At 45.0% G+C, this 26,900-nt stretch overlaps 1 protein-coding gene across 1 annotated transcript in view; it reads left to right on the top strand.

Annotated features, from left to right (window-relative positions):
- Window positions 1–26,900, top strand: part of PIK3R5 (phosphoinositide-3-kinase regulatory subunit 5) — a 104,395-nt gene that overhangs the window by 47,588 nt on the left and 29,907 nt on the right. Inside the window, exons 2-5 of the mRNA XM_050919244.1 lie at window positions 4,457–4,569; window positions 18,899–18,999; window positions 23,299–23,367; window positions 24,626–24,764. Of these exons, the coding sequence (XP_050775201.1) occupies window positions 4,470–4,569; window positions 18,899–18,999; window positions 23,299–23,367; window positions 24,626–24,764 (409 nt within the window). The 5' untranslated portion in view covers window positions 4,457–4,469. The remainder of the gene's footprint in view (window positions 1–4,456; window positions 4,570–18,898; window positions 19,000–23,298; window positions 23,368–24,625; window positions 24,765–26,900) is intronic.

Here is a 26,900-nt window from a genome sequence, read left to right as displayed (position 1 = left end):
CGGGCCTTAAAAACCTCTAAGGAAGGAGATTCCACCACCTTCCTAGGTAACCCATTCCAGTGCTTCATCACCCTCCTAGTGAATTGTGTGCACAGGAGGAGGAGGAGATCCTAGAAGCTGGGCTGCTAAGAATGGCAGAAACTAGGACTTCCTCTGTGATCTGAGCCAAAGGATGGAAACTAAACTAAACCAAACCATGGATACAGAGGAATCCATGCCCTCACCTAATGTTTAACCTGCGCATTCCCACCTGACTATTTCTGCAGTGCTTTCTGGCCTGGCTAATAGAGATGAAACCCTCCGCTAATAACTGAAAGGTGGCCTCAAATTGCATGGTTCAGATCTAGAACTGGGTGGGAAATTGATTTACTATCCCATGAGAATTTTCAAGATATTGAGAATTTATCTGCCCTGCCTCTGGGACAAAAAGTCGAAATCTCAGATTCTGTTTTGTGAACAGCCAGTCCAAAAAAAAATTTGGAATGGGTCAGTCAAAAAGTTTCCTTTCAATTTTGGCCTTTTAAAAAAACTGAACTTTTTTTTTTTTTTTTTTTTTTTACTATAAATTAACTAACATTTTGAAACAAAAAGTTGTTTTGTACCAAAGCTCACAGCTCTTTGGTTCGGAAAAAGTTGATTTTTTTTTTCCAAATTGGGAAACTTGTCAGATCCAACTCTTTCCTGCCAACCATTTTGGTGTCGACCAATCAGTATTTTCTGATGGGGGGGAAAAACCCATTTAATCAGAAAATTCCCAACCAGCTCTATTCAAATCCAGACTTCTCCTTAGTGGGGCTTAGATCAGCTCTGGCTCTGCTTTGGGCCCATCTAAGCTTGTATCCTCCACACCCCATCTTTCAAAAACCAAACTAAATCTAGCAAACATTGCATAATTGGTACTCAAAAAACGTATGCTGCTGTGAGAGGCAGCGTAGCTTTATTTTGTTGTTGCTGCTGTTAAAGGCGTTTAAAATGCCGAGCAAAACTTGCTTTCTGTGAACTGATCACGCTACTTCTTTGTAATTCACATAGTTGGCGGACAGTGATTCTAAGCTTTCCTGTTGTCCTCTCATTCTCAATCACTTCCCCTTGATCAGTAAGAAGCTGCTTCATTAATTAATCTAGTTGTGCAGTGCCACTCATGAGTGGGGAAGAGAGAGGCTGGTTCTTCATGGAAGCATGTATAACGGTAGAAGTCTGTCCTATCTGATCAGCTATCAGTATCTACTATTCTGATGAGTTGCACTAGAAAACTCTGTCTAGTGAGATTATCTGTCTCTTTTCAGAAGACTCAGGTTTCAGAGGGGTAGCTATATTGGTCTGTATCAGCAAAAACAACGAGGAGTCCTTGGCTAAAACCCACTTCATCAGATTCATGGAGTGGAAAATACAGTAGAGAGGTATACACTGCATATGAAAAGATGGGAGTTGCCTTACCAAGTGCGGGGGTCAGTGCTAATGAACCAATTCAATTAAGGTGGAAGTGGGCTATTCTCAACAGTTGACAGGAAGGGAAGAAAAATCACTTTTGTATTGCTAATGAGTTGAATCTAATCAATCTCCCTGGATACTAAATAACAGACTTAAAAGTGGCAATTCTTCAACAAAAAAAACTTCAAAAACAGACTCCAATGAGAAACTGCAGAGCTGGAATTAATTTGCAAACTGGATGCCATCAAATTAGGCCTGAATAAAGACTGGGAATGGCTGGGTCACTACAAAAACTAGCTTCCTCCCTGCTCATACTCACACCTTCTTGTCAGCTATTTGAAATGGGCCATCTTGATTACTGCCCGAGTAGGTGGGCTTGTACAGCCTGGGTCACTGTGGCTTCACTGCTCCAGTACCTGAGCTAAGTAGAATAAAGCTAGCTCGGATACATCTACCTCCCTCTGCGATGTAGGCAGACCCTTAGCAAGGCCGCTTGGAAAGTCTGACTTGCACTTTCCCAACTGTCCCCTGTAACGTAATTTTGCACAAGTTGTGGATCTGTTTGGTGGGGGATGATGTGAGGGGGAATGAAATGTTGCTAGTTCACCATTCTGGACACATTCCAAAGTCCTTTTTACATTAAATTTTCAACAGACTTTGTTGAATATGACAAGCCTTGGAGACGTATGTGGTCACCATAGACACATTAGGAAACAGACAGATGCATCTGTACTTTGTGGTTTGAAAATTACGGTAACAACTTTCCCTTAAGGTCCCAACATCAGCTTCCTATTTCAAAATCCAGGGGCATAAGGGAAGGAATTCTGCCGTTCTGGGACAGTGCGTTGCGAGTGGATCAGGCGTTCTCAACAGGCAAGAGACATTTCCTAGTTTTTCTTTGTTGAACACTAGACTAACATTAGCATTTCTTCAGATGACCCAGCTATGTTCTCGAACAAGCTGACATATAGGATTTTTGTGCCCTGTGGCAATGTGCTGGGTGATACATGAGTCATTGCCTTCTTAGTCACCGCTTTCCTTTTGACGCTTGCCACGAGTCATGAGTGAAATGCCAAGTGGATCGGAAGATGAGCACATACTCTCTGTCTGTTCACTTCAGACACTTTGTGGCAGAATCTCTTCTCCCTACACTGCCATAGCAGAGTCAGTCGGTGGGAGTGCATATGCTCGCTGACAGGAAACCAACCCAGTCCATGGCAGAGTCTGGTGCCAACATGCCGAAGAAGCTCTTCACGTCCCAGTAAAGCAGAGTGCTTTCACCTGCCATGCCTGTGCATCAGTGCCACTTTTCCCTGGAAGGACCCACGTGTGGATTCTCTGAAGTGTGTATGAGGTAGGAATAGGGGCTTGATTTTCTAACTCGCCAAGTTCATTTTGCCCTGCTTAGGAGCCCAACGCAGCTAGAGGCCTCCATTAGAGATCTTCCCCTGTGCAGGGCAATCTCCACCAGCATACAGCTGATGGTGTGGCTAGGCCAGCTCTGCCGTGCCAGAACCCTCCTCCCTGCCTACTGACGTGAGGGAGGTAGTGGGTGGGCAGGGAGGCATAGGGTGGAGCACAGCTCTGTTACACTGGGTTCTCCACTGAACGTAAGCTGCCCACAGTGGCTGTGAATTGAAGAGTCATGATCGCCGAGTTCTGCTTGGATACATTGGAGAATCAAGCCAAGAGAAATGCTGGGATGCCCCAGACTCAAGTTCAACACTTCGAGGCTCTTCTAGGATCCTAGTGTGTGTAGAGAATGAATAGGAGGCTGCTCCAGCCATCCACAGGCAAAGGCTGCACTGGCTAAATCTTCCTCCCAGCAGAGATGGATTTTAGATTTTTTTTTTTTATTTTTTTTTTTAATCAAGAAGCAAGGAAGCTCTGAGACCTCACTAAGGCCCCTGGCTAGAGAGGGGAAGGTGCACACTCAGCAGTAGCCATCTGAATGTTCAGTTCTGATTGCAGGGGTGGTGGCCTTAACTCAGTAGTCTCTTCATTATTTGTAATAGGAGAAGATACATGATCACTGCCATGATGCTTAACTGAAAGGCTAGTTTTCTTACCACCATTGTGTCACCCGCCGCTCCCTTCAGTTGGATGTCATGCTGTAAGAGGGAGGATGCTACGTCATGTGCAACTCATCATGTGATGACCTGCCTAGTGGGTTTGATCCCTAAGTAGTAGGGGTGGAAGGGTATTTTCCATACGGTGAAATCAATGGTGAAATGTGCGTGCAATGTGCTATTTCAACATGGCTGTGACCATCCTGCATGACGAGGTGCTCTATCCTAGAGCCCAGATTCCATGGCCATGTGTGTCCTGTGTTACCTCAATAGCCTTTTGGCCTTTGCCTTAAGTTGGCCAGTCAGCAGCAGGGAGTGGCTGGAGAAGGAGCAGTCCCAGCTCCCCTTTGCAGTCCCACAGGTTGTCTAAGGCTAGAACTATGATCTGTTAGCAGAGGCACCATAGGATGAATCCATAGCCACCAACAATGTCCATCCCGGTCACCATTTAAATTACATGCCTTCACTGTGGGATGGAAAGAACTCGGAACCATCCGCTCCCTTTACCATCTAAGCCACGAGACTACCTTAGCTGTCAGTTATGTTAAGACTCTTTGCCAGCCTGTAGCCACTAGACTTCTTCATCATTGCAAACACATGAGCCAGTCTTGCTCTCTCCAGGGAAAGGTAGTTGCGAGAAAATGCACGCGCGTGTACTGCAGTTCTGGAGGATCTTACGCCCCCTGGTCACAGCAAAGAGACCCTGCAGCTTCTCTTGATTGAGTTGACAATGTCTCTTGCTTTGCTGACAGTTGGGAAGACAGGTGATTGGCAAAAAAGATTACAAGGTAGTTGAAAAGGTCAGGAAGAGACTCTTAACTGGGTGAAATTTAAAAGTGGATCTCGTTGCTTGTCAAGACTTCAGGGAGTTCTTTTGTGTTCTCTGCTCAGCAGAGTGCTCCTGGGTACGGCCTGGTGATATTAACTCTTCTCTCTCTCTCTCTCTCCCCATTTAGGAGATGAACTAAAATGCAGCACACAACTTGCACAGAGGACAGGATCCATCATGCATTGGAAAGATGTCTACATGGGCTGAGCAGAAGTACAGCCTCCTCCACCACATGGACGGGTAGGTGACCCATGAAGGCCCAGGGTATCCTCACCAAACCTTGTGTCATAAATGTCCTGGGATTCTTCCTGCCCTTTCTGTTGATATTTGTACGTCTTGTCCATTTCCTGGTAACATTCTGCCCAAGCAGCAGGAAGGTAATGTGGCAAGGAACTACCACCCCATTCCTCTAGCAACTTTGGGGTCAGAATCACCTTCCCTTCAATACATGAGTTAGAGGTGGGTCTGCTGTACTTACCCACTTGTGCCTTCCCAAGTCCTTCACCTAGTTTGAAAGATGTGCCAAGATGTTGAGAGATTCTTGTTAAGTTTAAGGCAGTGAGTAAAAGTACTATGGTGTATGCGAACTGGTCAGAGCACTGGCTGAAAAGGATAGGAACCTCCATTCACTACAAGGGATGACACCTGTTCTTTGACTAGCTGGTGTGGTCTTGCTTTGAGGCAAACGCAGCTCAAACCTGTATTTCTGGGGCCAGGGCAGTGGTAGGGGGTGTTCACTGGAGTTTTGGGACAAGGGAGACAATGAAACATGGTGGATGGCATTTGCCAAGGGACTCAGTGCTGGCCTTGCTCTGTCCCATTAAAGTCAATGGTAAAGTTCCTGTAGATTGCAGTGGGAGCAGAGTTAGCTCAGCACTGACTATTCTGGCAGTCTCACCTAGCATTCAGTGCCGGGGTGTGTGACAACATTCAGTTAACTGGGGGAGTGGGTGTTCTGTTAACCAGAGATTAAACGGTTCCATGGAACTGCATTTACATCGTCTCATTAAAATATTCCCCCTCCCATGTCTGTCGTTTAGTCATGTCAGGCAGCATCACTGAAGACATGGAGACTGTGTATAGAGTAAAGTATTACTCTGTGTGAGTAAGCACGTCAGAAACTGGCCCTGAATTTCTGTCTTGCTACTGGTATCTCTGTGCTTTACTCGCTGGTCACTGCAGTTCAGGGACTGTCTGTCTTTGCTACCCTTATTTTCAGGGTTTTATAACTTGGATATCAGTAACTCTGGACTGAGATCTTAGAGCCAGGTTTCAGCCTGAGATAACTACCAACCTTCTTCCCTTTCCCCTGAGATGACTAAAGTATACAGCCCTTTTTCAGCCAGCTGAGTCAGCCATCTTTAAATCGGGGAATGGAAAAAGAATGGGTGTGTCCCAGCTTTGGGTTTGCTGTGTTGGTGTGTGCAACTGTCACGGGTTGTTTTCAGTACTTGGCACCTTTATGTTTCTAGATATGTGCTTGTCTGCAGCTGCTGTTTTGTAAGACAGAGATAATACAGTATGCTATCAAGGAGTTGAATGCTGCACGTTTTCGTGGAGACTTTAGATTCATAGGTTTCTAAGGCCAGATGGATCATAATGATTATCTAGTCTGACCTCCTGCAAAACCCTGGCCAAAAACACTCACCTTGAAACTTTGGCATAAAGCCCATATCTTTGGTTTGAGCTATATCATATCTTTTAGAAATGTATCTAATTTTGAATTAAAGACTTCAAATGATGGAGAAACCATAGATAAATTGAGTAATGACACGTGTTAAAAAATGTGCCTAATTTCTAATCTGAATTTGTCTAGCTTCATCTTCCGGCTATTAGATCTTGTCAAGCCTTTATCTGCTAGATTAAAGACCAGTCTGTCAGAAATCTCTTCTCACATAGATACTTGTAAGCTCTGATCAAGTCACTTTTTAACCTCCTCTTGGATAAACTGAATAGATTGAGCTGCTTTAATCTCACACTGGAAGGCAGGTTTTCCCGACCTTGAATCATTCTTGTACAGGTTGAACCTCTCTAGTTCGGCAGCCTTGGGACATGACTGGTGCAAACCAGATAATTTGCCGAACTATGGGAGGTCAATGCAGAGTGCCAGCAGGTCTCCATAAGCACAGGAAGTAGGTTACGGGGGCTACAGCAGCACCCCCCTGCTTTGCACCCAGTGTGGCCCCCTGCTTGGGAGCCCCGCTGCTGCTCCCCGCCCCCGGGGGCTCTGATGCCAGCCCCAGGTCCCAGCCGCCAGCCCCTCGCCTGGGGTTCTAGCCACTGGTCCCAGGCCCTCTCCCTCCCTCCTGGAGCTTGAACACTGTGAATCAGCTGTTCACGGAGCTCTGGAAGCGCTGGGAGGGAGTAGGAGGAGTTGGTAAGCACGAGAGGCATGGAGAGAGGAGGACAGAAGGCACCTAGTAATTTTTCCCCATGGGTGCTTCAGCCCTGGAGCAGCCATGGAGTCAGTGCCCATGCCGGGCCATGGATGTTGCCGGATCAGGGAGTACCAGATTAAAGAGGTTCAACCTGTAGCTCTTTTCTGAATGCTTTCCAATTTTTCAACATCCCTTTTCAAGTTTGGACACAAGAACTGGGCATGGCATGAAGTAGTGATCTTGATAATGTTGTATATAGAGGTAATATCAACCCCTTACTTCTATTCAATATTCCTTTGCGTATATATCTAGTGATTGCTTGCAACCTCTTAGCTACAGCATCATGCTGTTAGCTTATGTTCAAATGGATTTTTACCATGGCCATTAAGTCATTTAGTGTCACTGAATTCCCGGATATATACCTTCAGCTTGTAAATATGACCTACATTCCTTGTTCCTGGTTGTATGGCCTTGCATTTGGCTATATCTATTAAAACACGTTGTTCAAATGACCCTGCCTTGCCAAGCAATCCAGGTTGCTCCGTATAACTGACCTGTCCTCATCATTATTTACCACTCTATCAATGTTTGTGCCTTCAGCAAATTTTACTAGTATTGATTTTATATTTTTTCCAATTCACAAATAAAGATATTGAACTTAATTGGGCCAAGAACAGACCCCTGTGGGGCCCCCTTAGAAACACCCCCATTCAATGATGATTCCCCATTTAACGGGTTTTTAATCCATTTAATTTGGGCTACGTTTTTATCAGAATGTCACACGGGTCTAAAACATCATCCAGAAGTATAAATCTATTATATCAACACAGTTATCTTCACCAGCCAAATTTGTGATCCCATTAAAAAAAACCCAGAAATTTGACAAGTCTTGTTTTCATAAAACTATGTTGAGTGGCATTAATTTTATTACTATTCCTTAATTCTTTACTAATTTGCATCCCACGTCAGTTTTTCCATGATTTTAGTGAGCATTAGTATCTGACTAGCTGGCCTATAGTTACCTGGATCCTCCTGTTTAACTTTTTAAAATATTGACAAAACATTTACTTTTTTTCCAGTCCTCTGGAACTTCCCCAGTGTTCCAAGATTTGTTAAAAATTACTATTAATGGTTTCAAAGGCTCATTAGCCAATTCTTTTGCTACTCCTGGGAGCAACTTCTCTGGTCCTGCCGATTTAAAAAAAAATTAACTTTAACATCCTCAACTCTTTCACATCCTCCCTAGTTACTGATGGAATAGAAAGCATTTCATTATCACTGTGGTATATGAATTCACCATCGTGCGTCTTTCCAAATACAGAACAGAAATATTTATTGAATCACTTCTGCTTTTTCTGCACCATGAGTGACAATTTTACCATCCTTGTCTAGTATCAGACCTATACTATTGCAAGGAGATTGTTTATTCCTAATATATATTTAAAGAATTCCTTCTTAACCTTAAGCCTACTGACCACAGTTTTGCATTGATGCTTTTTGCATCCTTTTATTAATTGCTTTGCCAATTTATTTTGGCTCTTTCTTGCTTTTGCTGTGTTCCTTAATCTGAAATAAGTAACTGACTTGAAAGGAAAGCAGTTACTGTTTGTGCTGGAAACATAGGTATACCTGATCCTGATTCTATGATCACAGATAATTTTCTGCATATCTGCATATTTAATACTGTATTTTATTTTCCAGTACTATGCTTGCAAGCCTTTGCTCCATAGTGAGTGTCTGGCTTAGCATGGGGCTGCCCCTGGATACAGGGTTACTGCTATTCTTTTGTTTAGATCAAAGAAAAAAGCCCACTGAAATATTTGACTTGTAAGGAGAAGTGGGAGATGTACCTAGAACTCAGTGGAACAAAAATCAAGGGAGGGGACTGGGACACATTTTAGGGATGTGAACCCTGACAATGAGTACAGTCTTCAAAAGCACCTAAGTCCTATTGACTGACTTGATTTTTTTTCAGCGGGATTTAGACACATTTTGAAAATTTTTCCCAATGTTCCTTTAACTTACAAGACTTTAAAGATTCATACACACAGGCAAATTATTACAGTGAATTGATTTAGTCACAATGAGATATCAAGTGCACAATGGAAACAAAGTGAAAAAATAGACAAATGTTTTTCACTCTGGCAACCTGTGTCTGTTCTACTGATCTTGGGTGTCACTTGTACCAGCTGGCTCAGAGTCATGTGGCGAGTTTGGTTTATTATTTTTTTTTGAAGTTGACAGTTGTCCATTTTAACAAGAAGCAAAGGGGAAGTGTTAACCACAGCTGCAGAATTCAGGAGGTAGCAGCCGCTGGAGAAGGCATACTGATGCCAAGTATTGCAGTGTAATTCTGAGAAAAGAAACCTTCAAGCCTCATCCTTCCTAGCCACCTCCCCCGGCCCTGATATTGGCTGGCTGTTGCTCGATTCGAGGTGTGATGTTGTAATCTTTGTTGACACTGGAGATCAAAGCAGAAACATTTCAAGGTGCTATTCTGTACAAGTCTATGTAACGTGATTCAGGCGCTAGTCCAAACTCAGTGTTTGTAATATTTATTTGTATTATCCTAGCACCTAGGAGCCTCGGTCATGGACTGGGACCCGGTTGTGCTAGGTGCTATACAAACAAACCAAAATGATGGTCTCTGCCCCAAAGAGCAGCTGGTGAGTCTCTGTTTCCTGTACTAAAGTGAGATTTCTCTGGGACTGGCTGTTCAGTCACAAGTTGTTGGACTTTCTTGTTAATTTCTTAGCTGCAAAAAACAGCTCGGCCTATCCTGACTTGGTGTTGGAGGCAGTGTGGTCTGCTGGTTGGAGCATGGGTCAGAAAGTGAGGATCGTTGTGGTCTAATCCCACTTCTTCCACTGACTTGCTGTCCTTCAGCAAGTGGCTGATGACTTTGGCTTTTTTCAAAGATGCTGAACTACCGTGGGACTCAGGAGTGCTCAGCACTTCTGAAGACAAGGCTGTTAATAATCTGTCTCTGTTTTCTCATATTTACCTGCCTACTAAACTTGCAAGGGTCTTGTCTTTGTAATGGACAGCTCTCTACAGAACCCTGCTGCTGCTCTGCATTTGTCTCAGCATAGTGTGTCCAAGGAGGGAACAGAGCTACTGGGATACCCTTCCAGGCCTCACCACCTTCTTGCCTGTCTTAATTCTTTGTGTGTGCCGGAGTGGCTGCACTGCAATGCTCCAACTCAGTGTGCGTGGATGATGTTACCCTTTAATGACCTGCCCATAGACAGGCTATAGGATGTTCCACCATGATTCCAATTTCCCTGTTTTGGGGTCTTCTATAGTTTAGGTGGCAGAGATGTGTGGTTTTGGAGCAGAAGGACTAGTCCTAAGTCACTGTGTGAGCTTATATATAGCGTCTGTTCTCTGCAATGCGTTCATCGCTTCTGCACTGAGGTCAGCCCAGAATCAGTGTGCTGTAGAACAATGTAAACGGGCTCTCATTGCTTCAGATTGCACATCTCATCCAACTGAGAGAATAGTCAGCCCACCTGCATGCCCTAGAAGAAGGAACGTTTTCCTTTAGGATCTTAAACAGATTTTGTATTTAACTTTCCAGTGCCCTCAGCTGGCAAGTGCCTGAACCTGAGCTAGGTAGGCCCTGCCTCACTAATGGGCTTAGGTTGGTAAGGACAGGAGTGTTCTCTCTACCAACTCCAGTGCTCACACATTGCCTGGGCTGGTCTTCACCTGAGAACAGCACTTCATTAAGAATGACTGACTGATTGCAGACATGTATCACCAGCGTGCCTCATTTCTAGGGATGTCCCTCATTACAGACCCAAAGTTCAGTACACACTGCACTCATCTGGCTTCCTTCACTTATTATGTTGAGAATTATTTAAATCTGAAATGAAGAATCATGGTGCAAAAGTCAGATAGATACCCTAAAAGGACGGGCCCCCGAGCATTGTCAGTTTCCTGCATGAATAATTTCTGTGCCCCTCACTGTGGGTCTCTGTCGTGCATTTGGACCACGGCAAGCTGAAATTCAAAGATTTTTAAGGCCAGAGGGGGCCATTAGATCAGCTAGTCTAACCTCCTTTATAACACAGGTTGTAGAATTTCACCCAGCAGCTACCCCTGTATTGAGCGCAATAACCGTGAATTAAGGTGTGATTATAGCCTTCGCCACTGGCTGCAAAACATTGTCACTGATAAAATTATGTTCATGCATTTGTGGCTTTGCTGGGAAAATCACATTTTCAGGTTTGGTCTCCCACCTAAGGTGATTTACTCCTCTTGGTATATTTCCAGTTGGGTTCCACAGAGATCAGTTCTTGGCCTTATGTTATTTAACATTTTTATCAGTGACCTGATAAAATCATTCCAATAAAGTTTGCAAATGACACACAAACTGTGGGAGTGGTAAATAATGACGAGGACAGGTCACTGATACAGAATGATCTGGATCGCTTGGTAAACTGGATGTAGGCAAACAATATGCATTTTAATACCGCTAAATGTAAATGTATCCATCTAGGAAAAAATAATAGAGGCCATGCTTACAGGAGGGGGACTCTATCCTCAAGCAGAGACCCTGAAAAAGATTTGGGGTTGTGGTGGATAATCAGCTGAACGTGAACTCCCATTGTGATGCTGAGGCCAAAAGAGCTAATACAATTCTGGGATGCATAAACGGGGGAGTCTTGAGTAATAGTAGAGAGGTTTTTACCTTTCAATTTGGCACTGGTGTGACCACTGCTGGAATACTGTGTCCAGTTTTGGTACCCACAGTTCAAGAAGGACGGTTTTAAATTGGAGACGGCTCAGAGAAGAGCCACAAGAATAATTATAAGTTTAGAAAACCTGCCTTACAGTGTGAGAGACTTAAGGAACTCAATCTATTTAGCTTAACGAAGAGAAGGTGGAGGGGTGGCTTGATCACAGTCTATAAGTAGCTATATGGTGAACAAATGTTTAAAAGTGTCTCCTTAATCTAGCAGAGGAAGGTATAACACAATCCATTGGCTGGAAGTTGAAGCTAGGCAAATTGAGACTGGAAATAAGGCATAATTTTTTAACAATGAGAGTAATTAACCATGGGAACTATTTACCAAGGGTCATGGTGGATTCTCCATCACTGACCATTTTTAAATCAAGATTGGAGGGTTTTTCTAAAAACTCAGCTTTAGGAATTATTTTGGGGGCGGGTCTCTGGCCTGTGCTATACAGGAGGTCAGACTAGATCAGAGGTAGGCAACCTATGGCATGTGTGCCGAAGGCGGAACACGAGCTGATTTTCAGTGGCACTCGCACTGCCCGGGTCCTGGCCACCAGTCTGAGGGGCTCTGCATTTGATGCTGCTTAAACATTTTAAAAACCTTCTTTACTTTATAACAATAGTTTAGTTATATATTATAGACTTATAGAAAGAGACCTTCTAAAAACGTTAAAATGTATTACTGGCACGCAAAATCTTAAATTAGAGTGAATAAATGAAGACTCAGCACACCACTTCTGTAAGGTTGCTGATCCCTGGACTAGATGATCACAATGGTCCTTTCTGGCCTTGAAGTCTGTGACTGGGGTGGCCTTTGCTTTTAGGTCCAGAGCCCCCAGGTTCAATCCCCAAAGAAAACCCTTAGGACTTATTACACCAGGAAAGGCAAAAAGCTGCCTGAGAACAGTGGATTATAATGGGGGGATATGAGGGCAAGAATTCAGCCTTACCCAACAAGTTCATTAATTATGTGGCGATGGTGCAATGGTCACATGTGCTGGGTGCTTGTGGCCTTACTTTAAAGGCTTGTTCACAAGAGTTGCAGAAAGGGGCTGCTATTGGCATGACTGGGATGTGTTGTCTACATGTTACAGCAGATACATCACGAATTACAGGACACTGAATTGCTTTATGCTGTATTTCATAAAAATACCCTCCTGTCGCAGCAGAACTGAGGTGTGCTCCGCTCTCCCTTCTCGGCAGACTGCATTGCATCCCTCGATGACACCTGTAGAAGGAAGTGGAGTTTGTGACTAAATGTCCCGCTTGCTTTAAAGGTAGCCTGTGATCTTCTGACCAATCCTCATAGGCAGCATGTTCGTGTCTAAATGTAGCCGTAGCGTGCGGTGACAGGGTTAGAGATCCAGGACTCTCCAGCACTCATATAAAGGTCCTGAATACCCATGATGCAAAGCTGGTGTGGATGTAACATGGTGATGGTGGTCGGAGTCCAGAATTCCTGCAGAGGCCTGGAACCCTGAATCCATGGTGGTCACTGCTGGCCCAGTACTGCTTCATTGGGCACATGTTCCTGGCTTCCCGTGGATTTCAGGGCTGGAATGCTTTTGCTTGAATATATTTTTAACAGGGACACAGCACTGCCCTGGCTTACCAAACTGGTCAGTGAAGGCTGCGGATGTCCCATGGAGTTATGCTGGCCTAAGCTCTGCAGCAGCTGTCCCCTCTGCCTGAGTCATCTGTGTTCCTGCTGTAACGAGGGAACTTTGATTATCCAGCTCCCTGTATCAAACAGGTTCCACTCTATCTCCTGGGGCAGGATTTGAATATTGCTTTGCCGCATTATCGTGGGTTTGGCCCTATGTTCTGGGAGACCCTGTGATTACAAGAGTGGCTCATGTGATCTCAAACCAGCATCTTTGATACTTGCCTTAGCCCCCACCCTCATCCCTCCTTCCTCACCTTCCCTGTTGTCCATTTTCTAAGAGCTTGTTGTCTCTCTCCTTTTGGAAGGAATCCAGCCCCTTGGCCCCCATCTCATTCAGTCCAGAATAAAGCAGCCAGTCAGCACTGTGATTTCCTTCTCTCTTGCTAGTGATGAGAGGAAGGAAAGAGCATGCACCTCATTGGGTTATTTGTACTTATGGCTGTGCTCGCACAGGAAATGGAGTTCTCCTCATCCGGCAATTTACCGAGGTGTATTTCAGTCCTCGCTGCTTTTGTAAATTCCACTTTGTTGCCTTGGATTTTTCCCTTCTCAGCAATGAGGCATCTGGTCTCAAAGGCGTCTGTTCCAAACAGCCTGATTTGCCTTAGCAATAGGCAAACCCACCTGACCCCTACTGTCCAAATCAGTCTAGCCGAACGCAAGGTGGTTTGCATCCAGATCAATCCAGATCATGCCCAGCCTTTGCCCCAACCTGTCCCCTGATCCTAACATCCTTCTTGCTTTGTCAAAATCAGCCAGGTTCCCGGCAGCTCTGGGCCCCACTCTTGGGACAGCAACTTTCTTGAAAATCTTTTGTGTCCTGGGACTTTCCCAGGAAGGTGCTGCAGTCTAGGGTGACGATGACAGAGGGAAACCCCACTGTGTGAAAGATTTGATTACAGCGACTTACCAAAGCCCAGCAAAGAGAGTAGTGAAGTTCAGGAAATGTGTTCTTCAAATCACATTGGCTTCTGAGACACAAGCTGGTCAGAGGTACCGTTGAATGAAAAACCGAAACATTGTTGAATTAACCATTGAGTTGCTGGCTATGCCTCCTGTGTACACAGATCAGATCATAAATAATACCACATTTATTACCACAGCACTAATGTTGTAAGCAAACCAGGCAGAAGTTGGGCAATGCCAAAGGTCAGGTTACAAGTGCAACGTTATTTATCTTCCTAGTGGGCAGGGCTTTTGCCCTGAAATCGTATGTCGTTTCTGCAGCCCCTTGCCTGATTCAGGGCTCGCTGAATGAGGCAGCTGTTCGGTATTTATTTGTCAATCACCTCTTAGATCAGAAGAGGGAAGTTCCTCACGCTGTCAATCTCTCTGTCAGCCTTAAAGCAGATCTAAATGGATTGAAGCTGGTCAGAAAGTTGGGGTTTTGCAACACCCCTAAATCTGGGTCTTCACAGTGTGGTATCCTGCCCACCGAAAAGATGATGCAGCCTCCCTGAAATACGCAGCCTGGAGTGTCTTATCACTGTTATCACATGGAATTTGTGCCTAAAAGCAGGACAAACCTGTCTGGCTCCTGCAGTTATGGAACTTCACTGACATAAGCGTAACTGGGATACTGTATATTATAATCATGTATCGGGGGGAGCCGTGTTAGTCTGTATCCATAAAAACAACAAGGAAGAAGTGAGGTTCTTTAGCCACGAAAGCTTATCCCCAAATAAATCTGTTAGTCTTTAAGGTGCCACAAGACTCCTTGTTGTATATTATAATGTGATTGTGCAGCCACATTAATTAATACATAATTGTCTTCCTTACTGGATATGCAGAACTCTTTTCCAGAATCAGCTTTCTTTCTTTCTGTCTTTCTTCTCAAATGTGTTTAACCACTAAAGGTTGTGAAGAAAACCTTCAAAATGTGACCCGTGGGTAATGATGTAGTGCTGCCTGTGCAAATCTTCTGAAACAAAAGAGCTAAGAGGTAGGAACTGCCCCAATAATCTCAGTTTAGGGACGTTAATCCTGAAGGCTAATGTTGGCATTAATGAAAGATAATGTTGGCATTTCAAATATTTCACTGTAGATCATTTTATTAAAAAGGTTAAGCTAATATATTTGTCTGCCAGTTGTTGCCAGTGGGGAGCAATGGGATGATTGGTTGCTATTCAGCTTTGAAGGGGGTTGAAAACAAGGAATTCGGACCCTCCCACTTCCAAATTCGGAGTAACCTCTACCCAGAAAGGGGAGGGAAAGAAGAGCTGCATCTACCTCTCCAGTACAAAGAAACTTCAAACGTCTGCCCCCGTTACCCAGCAACCTCTACAAAGCAGTCCAGTGTGTTCAGTGCAAAAATCTGCAGCCACTGACAATTTAGGGGCAATGTCCAATTGACCTTGAATTGCAAATTAAATTAATATTGAGGGAGAAAGGGGTATTGGGGACTTAGCAAAGCAGTAAGGAGGAGAGGGCTTAGTGGAGCAAATGGTGGCATAATTCAAGGGTTTCTGCCATATAGGTTCCTACTGCATAATGTGCTGCATAGGACTTTAACTGTAACTTCATTGACAGCCAGACAGTCAGAATCCAGTTACACCCAGCATACCAGTCTAAAACCTTTTTGTGCTGTCACATGTCACTTAGGGCATAAACCATCTTCCCTGTCTATCCTGGGCTGCTCTTTGCTTGTCCGCCACATTAAGTCCTTGAAGCTTTTCCACTCTGTTCGACACAGGGATTCTCTCAGTCGTCCTGTTTTGCGCATTTCCTGCACAATGGCAGACTCTCTGGCTTCATTCTCAACATGAACTATTTCCATCTTTTCTGGGTAACTTCAGGGATAAGGGGTTGTTGAACACTCTCATGGATCTTGACATTTATTATAAATTCATTCAAGTGAATACCTAGTATTTGTATTTAATACCTAAGGCATTTGCTTTCTGAGGCATTGAGATGTCGTTACCTTTGGGAGGATTTCTAGCTTGCACATCTGTATGTTAAGGTGGCAGTGACATTGGAGTTGAAGATTCGTAGTTTCGTCTTTAAGTGATAGATTTTTGACGACCAAATCTTGTTTATACTGGTTAAGTGCCAGGTTGTGACATTATTTCTTCCTGGACATCCCCACTGGCTTGCATGTTACTACCAAAACATGTGAACTCTTACCTTCCTTTGCCTTCTAATGTAATCTGGGAGTTGGGAGTTGCTGGGGTTCTCATTAGATCTGTTTTTTCATAACTGATTTTTAAATCCATCTTTCTTGCGCTTCTGGGTGTCCTTTGCTTACATATTGGTGGAGCTGCCATTTAGAAGAGCTGTGTTGCCAGCAAAACCTAAATTTTCGAACATATTGTAATTAAACCATGAGGCTTGTGTTGTATTCATCCACGCTTCTCGTCATGAAGTTAGTGGCAATGACAAACAGGAGAGGTGAGCGAATGTATCCTGGTTTGACACCCGTGTTTATGTTAAACCATTTATTCAAGCTCTTCTCATCATTAAGACAGGAGGGTCTGGTTTGAGCATGTAGACTAGTTCCAAAACAACAGGCTATTGAAGCATTATGATCACCCTTTTCAAATTAAAATCAATAGGAACTGGACACCTTTGGTGGCTTTGAAAATCTCAGCCTCTGAGTCCTGAAGCAACTTGCAAAGGTTTTAGTTAGAACAATGACTGGGGGGGCTCTTTTATTCTGCAAACCTGTTCTCTTGCTGTGTTCAGACTCCTGCTGCTGACGTTAGAGCCCATAATATGGTTCTCTGCCATTTACATTGTAAAGCCATTGCAGCTACTGGGGAGGGAGCTGCAGTTTTGTTTGGTTTGCACATTATTTACTCTATTGTTTAATTCAGTTCCTATGGCAGCATCTTTTCCTTCTAGGGGCAGACATGCATAGCTTAACGGGAGTAATAATATACCACAGCTGAGTCAAGATGCCTGGCAATGATGCATGACATAGAAAGAACCAGACTTGACTCAGACTTGCAGGGTGAGCTGGCTGTAGGGTGACCAGATGTCCCAATTTTATAGGAACAGTTCTGATTTTGGGGTCCTTTTCTTATATAGGCTCCTATTACTCCCCACCCCTGTCCCGATTTTTCACATTTGCTGCCTGGTCACTCTAGGTGGCAGTTAGGAAAATAATACCTTTTCTTTGCCAGCTGATCATACTTGATCCAGAGTCACAGAGATCCAGTAAATAAGGAGCCTGGCGACCATACCCCTTTTCGGAATAACTTTTCAGAGCAAGACTGTGCTTTGAAATTCCATGAGTATTTCTCAGTAAAATAGCTTTGCTAGTAACAACAGCTCCACTGCTCAGTGGCCCAGGTAAGTAGCGAAGCCACTGAATGTTAATGGTTGATGGTATGAGCAGGAGTGGGGAGGACTGGCAATGAAAGGGTTCATGCAGGCTGTTCTAGTGTATGGTGTTTCCGTTCCCTGGGCGGCTTTACTATATGAGGCTGTGTAAATGATACACAGGTCCTTGTAGGTCACAGGGCAGGCCTCCTACAGCAGTTTTGCTGCACCAGTCGCTTTCTTTGGAATCATCTTTGCTCTGCTGAAATACAAAACCAGCCGAGCCAGCAAGTGAATCTCTTCTCTTGGGACCGCTCAGTTAGGAGTGCAGGAGCGGGTCAGGGGCTATCTTAGCACCGAGCATTTCCTCAGCGACTGTCTGGGAGGAGTTGGGGACTGAGTGACCACCTGATTGGTTGCTGACACAGGAAGAACTAAGGAACTGGAAAATGCCTTGAGCCGTTGTCAGCGCTAGGGCTGTGAATTGATAACGAAGGACGCGAGTGTCAGGAGATGTATACTACTGGTGATGCAGTTGCAATTGGTCTGGATAGAGGCTTCTTTATCCTCCCTCTGTGACCTTTCTCCACTCCCTTAGCATCTCATAAATTTTGCATCTTCTCCTGCAGAAATCATTTAATACCAGGGCAGAAATAAGTTGTGTACAGGCCTCTGTGAAGGTAGTTATCTGAGACGGTTTTCTAGGTCTCTTGGGTAAGATTAGTGGCAGTATCCATGTATTGGAGGCTTTCTCTGTCTGAGGACTCTGCCCTCAGCTCACTCTCCGGGTCTTTTCTCTCTCGAATGTCTCTGCTTTCCTACCTGCTAGCTGCGTGCATGAGAAGGTGAGTGGTGATAATGGTGTGAGACTTGGAATTGAGGGATATTAAATACCTGGGTGGCCACAATAGGAGTTACTTGCCTCATGACCTTCGTACCACATACATACCATCGTGATCAGGCCAAGTTCAAGTCCTTCAAGGTGCTCAGGGGCCAGGGCCCAGAGCATTTGAAAGAGCCTAAAGTTCCTGGATGAGGAGTGTGGGTGACACCACTGTTGCTCTGGTACAGTGGAGCTCTCTACCACAAATGTACAGCACATCTGTGCAGGAGATGGAGATTTCGCGGGGCCGGTCCCAGACTGTGGAACAGACTCCTCCAGGAACTGAGGACCATCCCAAACCTCCCAAGTGCCAGGTGCACTTCCCTGACTTGCCTTCCCTGATATCACCACAGAGTAGCGTGGACACTGCCAAAACAATTCCCAATGAATCACATGTGACAGACATTAGTCATGTCACTTAATGCGTGAGTGGAAGGTACTCAGATACTGTGTCAATGAGGGAAGGATAAGAACCTTGTAGAACAGAATAGAATGAACATTCTGGGTTTCTAGCTCTCACTGACACAAAGTGCTAGCCCCATACTCCACGTGTTAGCAGTTCCTTCTGTGCACTGCTACTGCCGGCTCTGGAATTCCTAGTGCATTTGATATGTGGTTTTCCTTTCTCTCTCTGATAGCTGGGCTGTGTCTGAACTGCTGGAGCCTGCAGGAGTTGGTCAGCCGAGATGCAGGAAACTACCTCATCCTCCTGGAGAAAATCCTGCAGAAAACCAAAGAGGTAAGGCCCTGCCAGCAAGGATGAAGGATGCCCCAGCAGGGAGGAGGTGGAGGTCTTCTGCGAAGGGGGCAACGGGTGCTTTGTTGTCATTAGGGTGGAGTCTGGCAGGGAGTCCTGCTCTGAAGTCTGTAAAGAAGCCCCTTCCCCCAGATACTTTATAATTTGGATGCATGTGTGAAGGGTTTTAGGCTAGGGTTACCTGAAATGCTAGGGTAACCCACTGGTGAGTATGTTACAAGATTCCCTCTGTGCCCAGTCTGCAGGGGATCTGAATCTGTTACAGGCCACACAAGGGAGCCCTGGCTCTGTAGCTCAAGATGTAGCAGCTGGTGCTTTTAGAGCTGGATGGCCCAGGTTCAAGGTGAGGGCTGTTGTACTAGCATTGGGACTATTGCACTAGCATGATGTTCCCTACCATCACTTTGGAACCTGATCCAAATCCCGCTGAAATCAATGGAAACATTCCTGTTGGATTGGAGTGGGTTTTGCAAAAGGCACTTTACTTATATCTTGTATCCTCTTCCCCCACACTTTGTCTTTTTATCTTTAACAGTAAGCTCCTCAAAACAGGGAGTGTGTGTGTGTGTGAGAGAGAGAGAGAGAGAGAGAGCACATGCGCATGCATGTACAGCACCTAACACAATGGGGGCCCTGAGCCTGACTGGAATCTTTGGGCACTGTTGTGATATCGATGATAATCTCAGTGAGCACTTGAAGTCTAGGAATTTGAGGGCATTTGCATCATTTCTGGTACTAGTTCTTTTCCATATTATAGTCCTGCTTGTGCTAGGTGACTTCACAGGCGTGAGAGGCGACTGTGTTAGTGAAACCCCTTCCAAACCAGGTTGAGTACACCCACCTTCTTAGACAAGAGGCTGGGCCCAGATCCTCACAGGTATCCAGGTGCCTAATTCCCCTTGAAGTTAGGTGCCTAAATCCCTTTGAGAACCTGGGCCATAGGGCTTTCAGCATAGTGCCTAGTGGAGCAGAAGCAAACAGTTAGAACCATGTTCACAGATCCCTCCCTGCCTTTAGTAGGAACAAGTTAGTAGCATGGCTTGAGACTGGAGCTGGGTGGTTGATGCTGTAAAACACAGTTCCCACGGTGCTGATAAATCCCTTCAAAGGCTTTTGTGTCCTTCTTGTGGTGTTTCTCCGTGAAAGTTCTCTCAAACAGTCGCTGGTAGGAAAGTTCCTGGAAACAGGGAATTTTAAGTGAATGTTGGAAAACATTTGCAGAATATGAACGTTGAATTCCTAATAAATCCTGCACCTGATTCTAAGAATTATGCACATCCAGCCAGGCAATGGAGACATACCATGTGACTTGTGCCCAATCAGAATTTACCAACACAGCTTGAATTTCAAATATCGCACACGAGTGGTGAGGCCTTAGTAAGGCGCGCATGAGCAAGCTCCGGGTGACTGTGGAGATGAAGATGGAAAGAAAACTGAAATATGACTAAGAGCTGTTGGGCCTGGTGCGCCTTGGTCCCGCCTGTTCTCTCTGTGTGTCATGGAATAATCTAGTCTCCTGAGGGCTGTAAGACTTCGGTGATTTCAGTTGTTGGGCATAGTGTGCGGGTGCAGGTGGCCTGCAGTATACAGGAGATCGGAGTAGGTGGTCTGGTCGTCCCAGCTGGCCTGAAACTCTATGACTACACTAAGAATTACTGACAGGAACTGGCAAATAATTCAAACAACAAATTCAGTCACACCATAAGCTATTCACAGACCACCTGCAAAGAGGTAGATGCTTGTCAGTGAAATAAATCAATCCACCTGAGCTGAGAGGTTTGCCCCATCTTTACTTGTGGACTGCACAGAGTCCACATGTGCTACCAAATGCCAAGCAGCATCGCGTTCCTCCAGCGAGGTCGGCCACAATAGCATGAACAGGGTGTCAGTGCTTGGGAAGAATGGAGCCTGTAGCTCAACCTGACACCTTTCCCATGAGCCCTCGCGGCTAGGTCTCTTGCTTTCCGTGGAGGAAGGAAGCCTGTGAGCAGGAGGAAGTCTGAAGGTTATGCCCAGTGAAAGAGAAGCTGGTGTCTGGCCTGCAGGCTTGCTGGTCAGTTGGCCGTGTTCTCTCTCTCAGCACCAGAGACACCCAGCTCTGCGTGCGGACCCCCAAATGTGAATCTGATTTGCCGTGAGTTGGCCCCATTCCAGCTTGTCCCGCTGCAGTCAGTGTGCAAAGGTGTCAGCCTCTGTGGCCAAAACTATTTGAATTTTTCAGTTTTTAGCAGATGTTGTAATAACACGTGACTGAGCATCAGAGCCTGGAGATTATCGAGCTGATCTGAGCTCAGACCTCTGGAGAGCAGCTTCTGGCATGTGGGAACTGTAGAGAAAAGGGATATGGCAGTGCACTGAGAAAAGAGCAAGCCTGAACATCTGCACTTTGAATAGCATCACAAGACACAAGGAGAGGTTTCCTACTTCCTGAAGTGCTTCTATGTGCATGACCTCCAGTCCCACAATAGCGACCGCCCTCCTATGCACTTGGGGAGAAGCACAGATTCCAGTCTCATTCTCCATTGTGTGCTGGCCATTGTGCGGAGGGAAGCCGGGGAAGGGAGATCCCAGCCATACAGTTCCAGGAGTCCTAGGCATGCATGTTTCTAGGGGCAGGGCTGAAGTTGGTTTGGTGCGCTAGGATTTATGAGGCTTGACTTCCTGAAACCCTCCCTTGTTGCAAGCTTTTCTTTTTTATCCTGTCCAATTCAGAATGAATTGATGGCTTCCTGCTATTTTAATGGAAGCTTTGCCTGGGCTATTCTGGTTTGCTTTGCAACCAAAAATACATTTGGAACATAGGGACTGAGCAAATGCTATCAGCTGTAGTAAGCAGCAGGCTGCTAGAGTTTGCTATGTCCAGCTAAGTATGGTAAGTGAAGAATCAGAGTTGCTGAACTGTTAACTTTCAGCAAGTCTGTCTTCTGATGTGAGGCCATCAACTCTCCCAAGTTAAGTATCCTTAAGACTTGGATGGGAGACCTTAGCCTGGTAGGAGGTGGTGCTAGGGACTCTGGAGTTCAAGTGAGCAAATAATTCACATTGCAGTGTTGCCAACCCTCACAATGTTATCATGAGTCTGGCAATATTTAATGTTTTTCTTACAGCCCCAGCTCCTAGACTCATGTGAGTAAGTGAGAATCTCAGCTTTCATTTTGTAACAAGTTTCTAGCCTTTCTAGTTAAGGAGAAAATCTTGAAAACGTGACCCAAATGTACCTACCCTTAAAGACTCAACCAAAAGAACTAAAATGAACCAAAAATGTCTCTTTTTTTTTTCCTGGCCTGATTCGTGATTTTTAAATGGCTGGGGTTGGCAATATGGCAACTAATAAGTTGATTAGTTTTAATCTTTACTCTTTTCCCTCCTTTTGTCCAATTGTTCAGGAACACCTCATGCTATTCCTGTATGGATTCATAATTATTGGTGAATTTCCTCAGTGAATTCTTAGTCTGCAGATTGCCATAATTAGTTTTGTTACAGAATTCCGCAATGTTGCCTAGTGACATAAGTTAGCTGGTGTTGTTTCTGTTATCTGGTTGCATGATTTACATTCAATGCACAGCACACATTGCAACAAGTGTGAATAAAGTTCCCTCACACAGAAAATGTAAAGGGTCACAAACTTGGCTGAATAGAAATTCCCTTTTGAATTTGAATAGTTGCAAAAATATTTTCCATTATGCACTCATGTGGTGCTCATTCCTCCAAGGGGAAATCTAAGATTGACTGGCACCAGCTAATGTACATTTTTAAACATGACTATCTTTGTCCTCGCTGGGCGCTAAGTAGCATTTAACAGAGTGTTAATTTAAAGATTGCAGGTAACACATTTTCTAATGTTCCTCACTTTCCTGGAGTAGACAAAGATGGGATGAGCTGTGCCAATGGTATAGTCTGTACTTACAAAGCTGGGTTGGTATAGCTGCATTGGTTAGGGATGTAAAAAAATCCATGCTCCTGACCAGCATAGGTACGGCAACCTAATCCCTAGCGTAGACGCGGTGTAGTTAAGCCAACCTAAGGCCAGGTCTACTCTACAGACATATATCAGTATAACTATGTCACTCTCAGGGGTCTGAAAAATCCTGTTATACCTGTACAGTGCCTGTTGAAGTCAATGGGAATCTTAGCATTGATGTCGTTGAGTGGGGTGCTGGACAGGATCTTGCGATCACATGGTTTCCTACAAAGCTTCCTTCCATCTCCTGATAGCTTTTGGATATTTCTGTAACCAAGTAGCACAGCTGATCCTCCTCGTCTCTTGTGTATTTCCTGCAGGTCCAAGAGACAGGCAACTATGACCTCCTCACGCCATTGGCTCTGCTGTTCTATTCTGCAGCTCTGTGTGTAAGTCCTAAAGTTTTTAACTGATTGTAACTTCAGCTTCAAGGACAGGCTGAGAATTGGAGCACTGCCCTAGCTGAAAGAAGAATAATGTCGTTATGTAAGACATAAGAGCTGCCATACTGTGTCCATCTAGCCCAGTTTCCTGTATCTGACATTGGCCAGTACCAGGTTTTCAGGGGAGTGTACAGAACAGGTCAGTTTTGGATAGATCCACTCCGGCTTCTTGTCCCACTTCTGGCAGTCAGAGGTTTAGGGTTGCCCTGAGCATGGGGTTCCATCTCTGACCATCATGGCTAATAGCCATTGATGGACCTGTCCTCCAGGAACGTATCTAGTTCTTTTTATAACCCAGTTATACTTTTGGGATAACCTCACCTGAAGTACTGTCCTCTGCCCTGGTCTTCTCATCTGGAAAAAGATCTAGCAGAAGTGGAAAGGGATCAGAAAAAGCAACCAAATAGCATAGGTCAGAGAGACTGAGAAGTTTGGGTCCATTTATGTTTAGAGAGGGGACAAATAAGAGGGGACATGATAGAAGTGTACAAAATTACATCTGTATAGAAGGTGAATCTGCCCCATTTGCTCTTTCTCATAATAAATCAAATCAAGGAAACTTCTAATGAAACCCAAAGGCAACACATTTAAAACAGATAAAAGGAAATACGTTTTTTTCACACAACATATAATTATCCTGTGCAGTTCATTGCTCCAGGATCTCATGGAGGCTGAGAACTAAGCAGGATTCATAAAAGGGTTAGGCATCTGAAAGGATGAGAACATCCATGGTTGCTAAGAATATGTTTTCTTTAGTAAGAGAGAAACTCTCCTGCTTTGGAGAATAAGCCACTAACTGATGGCACTTAGGAAGAAACAACCCCAACAGGCAGGTTATTCTGTAGTTGTCCAGGGAAGGGTTTCTTGAACCTTCCTCAGAAGCATCCAGTGCTAGCTACAGTCAGGGAGTAGATTGTACGACCTCTGGTTTGATCGAGACTGAGAGGTTTTTTTTATTATCCTCCTAGTGCCAGCCCACATACCTGCTTTCCCGTGATGCTAATGGCCGCTGAAACCTCCTCCTCTTTTACTTAGGCTATCAAGCAGCTCAGTTTGGGAGCCTAGTTTGGGACCTGGGAGGATCTGAATCTGTCTGAGTGGTGTCGGGGGGGGGCAAGGCCAAAGAGGAAGGACAGGCCTCCATGATTGTGTCCTTGGCCCGCCTTGGATTGTAATCCTCATGCTATTTCTTTTTCCCCTATAGACTCCTCACTTCCCACCAGACTCTGACCTGCTTCTGAAGGCCATTAGCACCTACCACACCTTCCTTACCTGGCCTATGCCCTATTGCAACATCTACCGGGAGCTACTGACCTTCATCAGCGATGAACTCAAGGCACCAGGTAGGAATCCAAACGGTCCTTTGTTTTACAGGTCCCTCTGACCTGTAGTCTTTGTGGTGCTGGGTGCAGCTAACTTAGCCTCAGAGAGTCTGGGTGAAGTACTTTGACTGTTGTTCATGCCAAACCAGAAATGCTCACCACAATGGCCAGGCATGCACAATGTTCTCTCTGAAATTCTCCCAGTGTTGCTCTCATATGCACACGTTGCGTTTAAATAAATCATGCAAAGCTCAGGACCAGCAGCCATGCAGCAAACTGTGGGTCCATTTGCTGCAGTCTGCTCTATGTTTTCCAATACAATTGTGAATGGGCTTTTGTCTTCTGGGAGGAGCGGGCTGAGACTGATGAACTCATTTCACTGGTGCCCTAACACAGATTGGAAGCCAACTCTCCTCCAGAGGTGAAAAGCTGAATTGACACAGTTGTGTGTCCAGGGGCATGTGTTTAGCATTAATGCTGTAATGTAGAGGAACCGTATTGCATGGCATCGGACATGTCTCCATGAATGTTTAATTCAGACAGACATGGTGATCTTGGTGGATTAACGAAGCAGATGAGCATTCCCACTGCAGCCTCTTCATTCTGGGGTATCTTTTGCATGGCAAAACAGCTCTGGTTGCTCCTTGCTGCTATTCCAGCTAGCCCTGAACTTTGCTTTGAGAAGGAAAAGTGACTCCGCGGCACAATTTGATTATAACAGTGAATCCATTCATTCCCATCAAGGTGGCGTTAGTCTTTGAGTGCTGCTTTGTAAAAAAATTTTCATACAGTTCCCTGGAACTCCCAGCTACTGCTTTGTGGCTGAGGTGCTGTCTCTGTGTAATTGGACTTTGGGATCAGCTGCAGCCGAGACCTGCAGCATGTAATCGTATCTATCTTTATGCAGTAGAATCGTCTTAATTAGGCTATGCTGGTGGATGGCCTGATTCCAATTAAAAGAAGAGGTCATTTAAAAAGAATCTTACGCATTAGGATGGGACACAGAGAATCATTTTTCTTCAGTACTGTATTAGAACAGATGTAGAATTTCACACCCATTTAACATCTGGTTAATCGCCACATCGCCCCTTGGCACCATTTGATTGCTGATGCAGGATTAGATAAGCTCTAAGCAGGGTTAGGGGACATGCTGTTGAAAACCTGTGTTGGCAATGCTCAGGCCATGTCTACACTAGAGACCTTACAGTGGCACAGCTGTCCCGATGCAGCTACGGCGCTGTAAGATTTCCTGTGTAGCCACTCTATGCCGATGGGAGAGAGCTCTTCCGTCGACATAAGTAAACCACCCCCAATGAGTGGTGGTAGCAATGTCAGCAGGAGAAGCTCTCCGACTGACATAGTTCTGTGCACACTACCACTTAGGTCTCTTGGGGGGTGTTTTTTCACACCCCTGAGCTACATACATTTTGCCAATGTAAGTGGTAATGTGGACACAGTAGTCTGCACAGCAAAGTTTTACTGGCATAGCTATGAATAAATCACACCCAGCATAACTCTGCTGGCAAAACTCCCAGTATAGAGACGACAGAAGAATGCATCTGTTGGTTTAGCTAATGTTGTTTGAGGAAGTGGTGTAGCTATTGGCGGCAGAAGAACTCCTTCTTGTCTGCCTCTGCTGCATCTCCACTTGATGTCTCTGCCATCCTAGGTGTACTGGCAAAGGTTCTGTAGTGTAGATGAGCCCTGAGGCACCCATCATAGCTAACACCCTATGTGCTAGCTCAGACAGAGCCAAGAGGAGGCCCCGTACTCCAGAGCGGAAGCTCTCTGGGGGGGCAGTGCGGGAATACACTGTGTGCTTCTTAACTGTGATGTTACCCAGGGATCCAATTTCTGCTGGTGATAGTGACTGGCAACAACTGCAGGCTAATTATCAGCAAATTATCAGCCAGTGCCAAGGGGTTAAGTAGAGATTAACCAGGTATTAAGTGGGGGTGAAATCTGAGGTACCAGAAGTGGGGGTGAATAGAAGATGCTTTTGAGGGAAGGAAAAGGATTAAAAAAAAAAATCTTCCATCTAAACCACATCCCAACTCAGAGCTGCCCGGAGGCCCTCAGGCCCTTTCCTGGCTTGTGGCTATAATGTTACGAATAGTGCACTGATTGTATTAAGTGAGGTGGCAAATGAGGCCCAGC

This window comes from Gopherus flavomarginatus, chromosome 12 (genome assembly GCF_025201925.1).
Source record: "Gopherus flavomarginatus isolate rGopFla2 chromosome 12, rGopFla2.mat.asm, whole genome shotgun sequence".
Taxonomy (NCBI): domain Eukaryota; kingdom Metazoa; phylum Chordata; order Testudines; family Testudinidae; genus Gopherus; species Gopherus flavomarginatus.
Note: the sequence above shows the minus strand (reverse complement) of the source record. Positions and strands in the feature narration are given on the sequence as shown.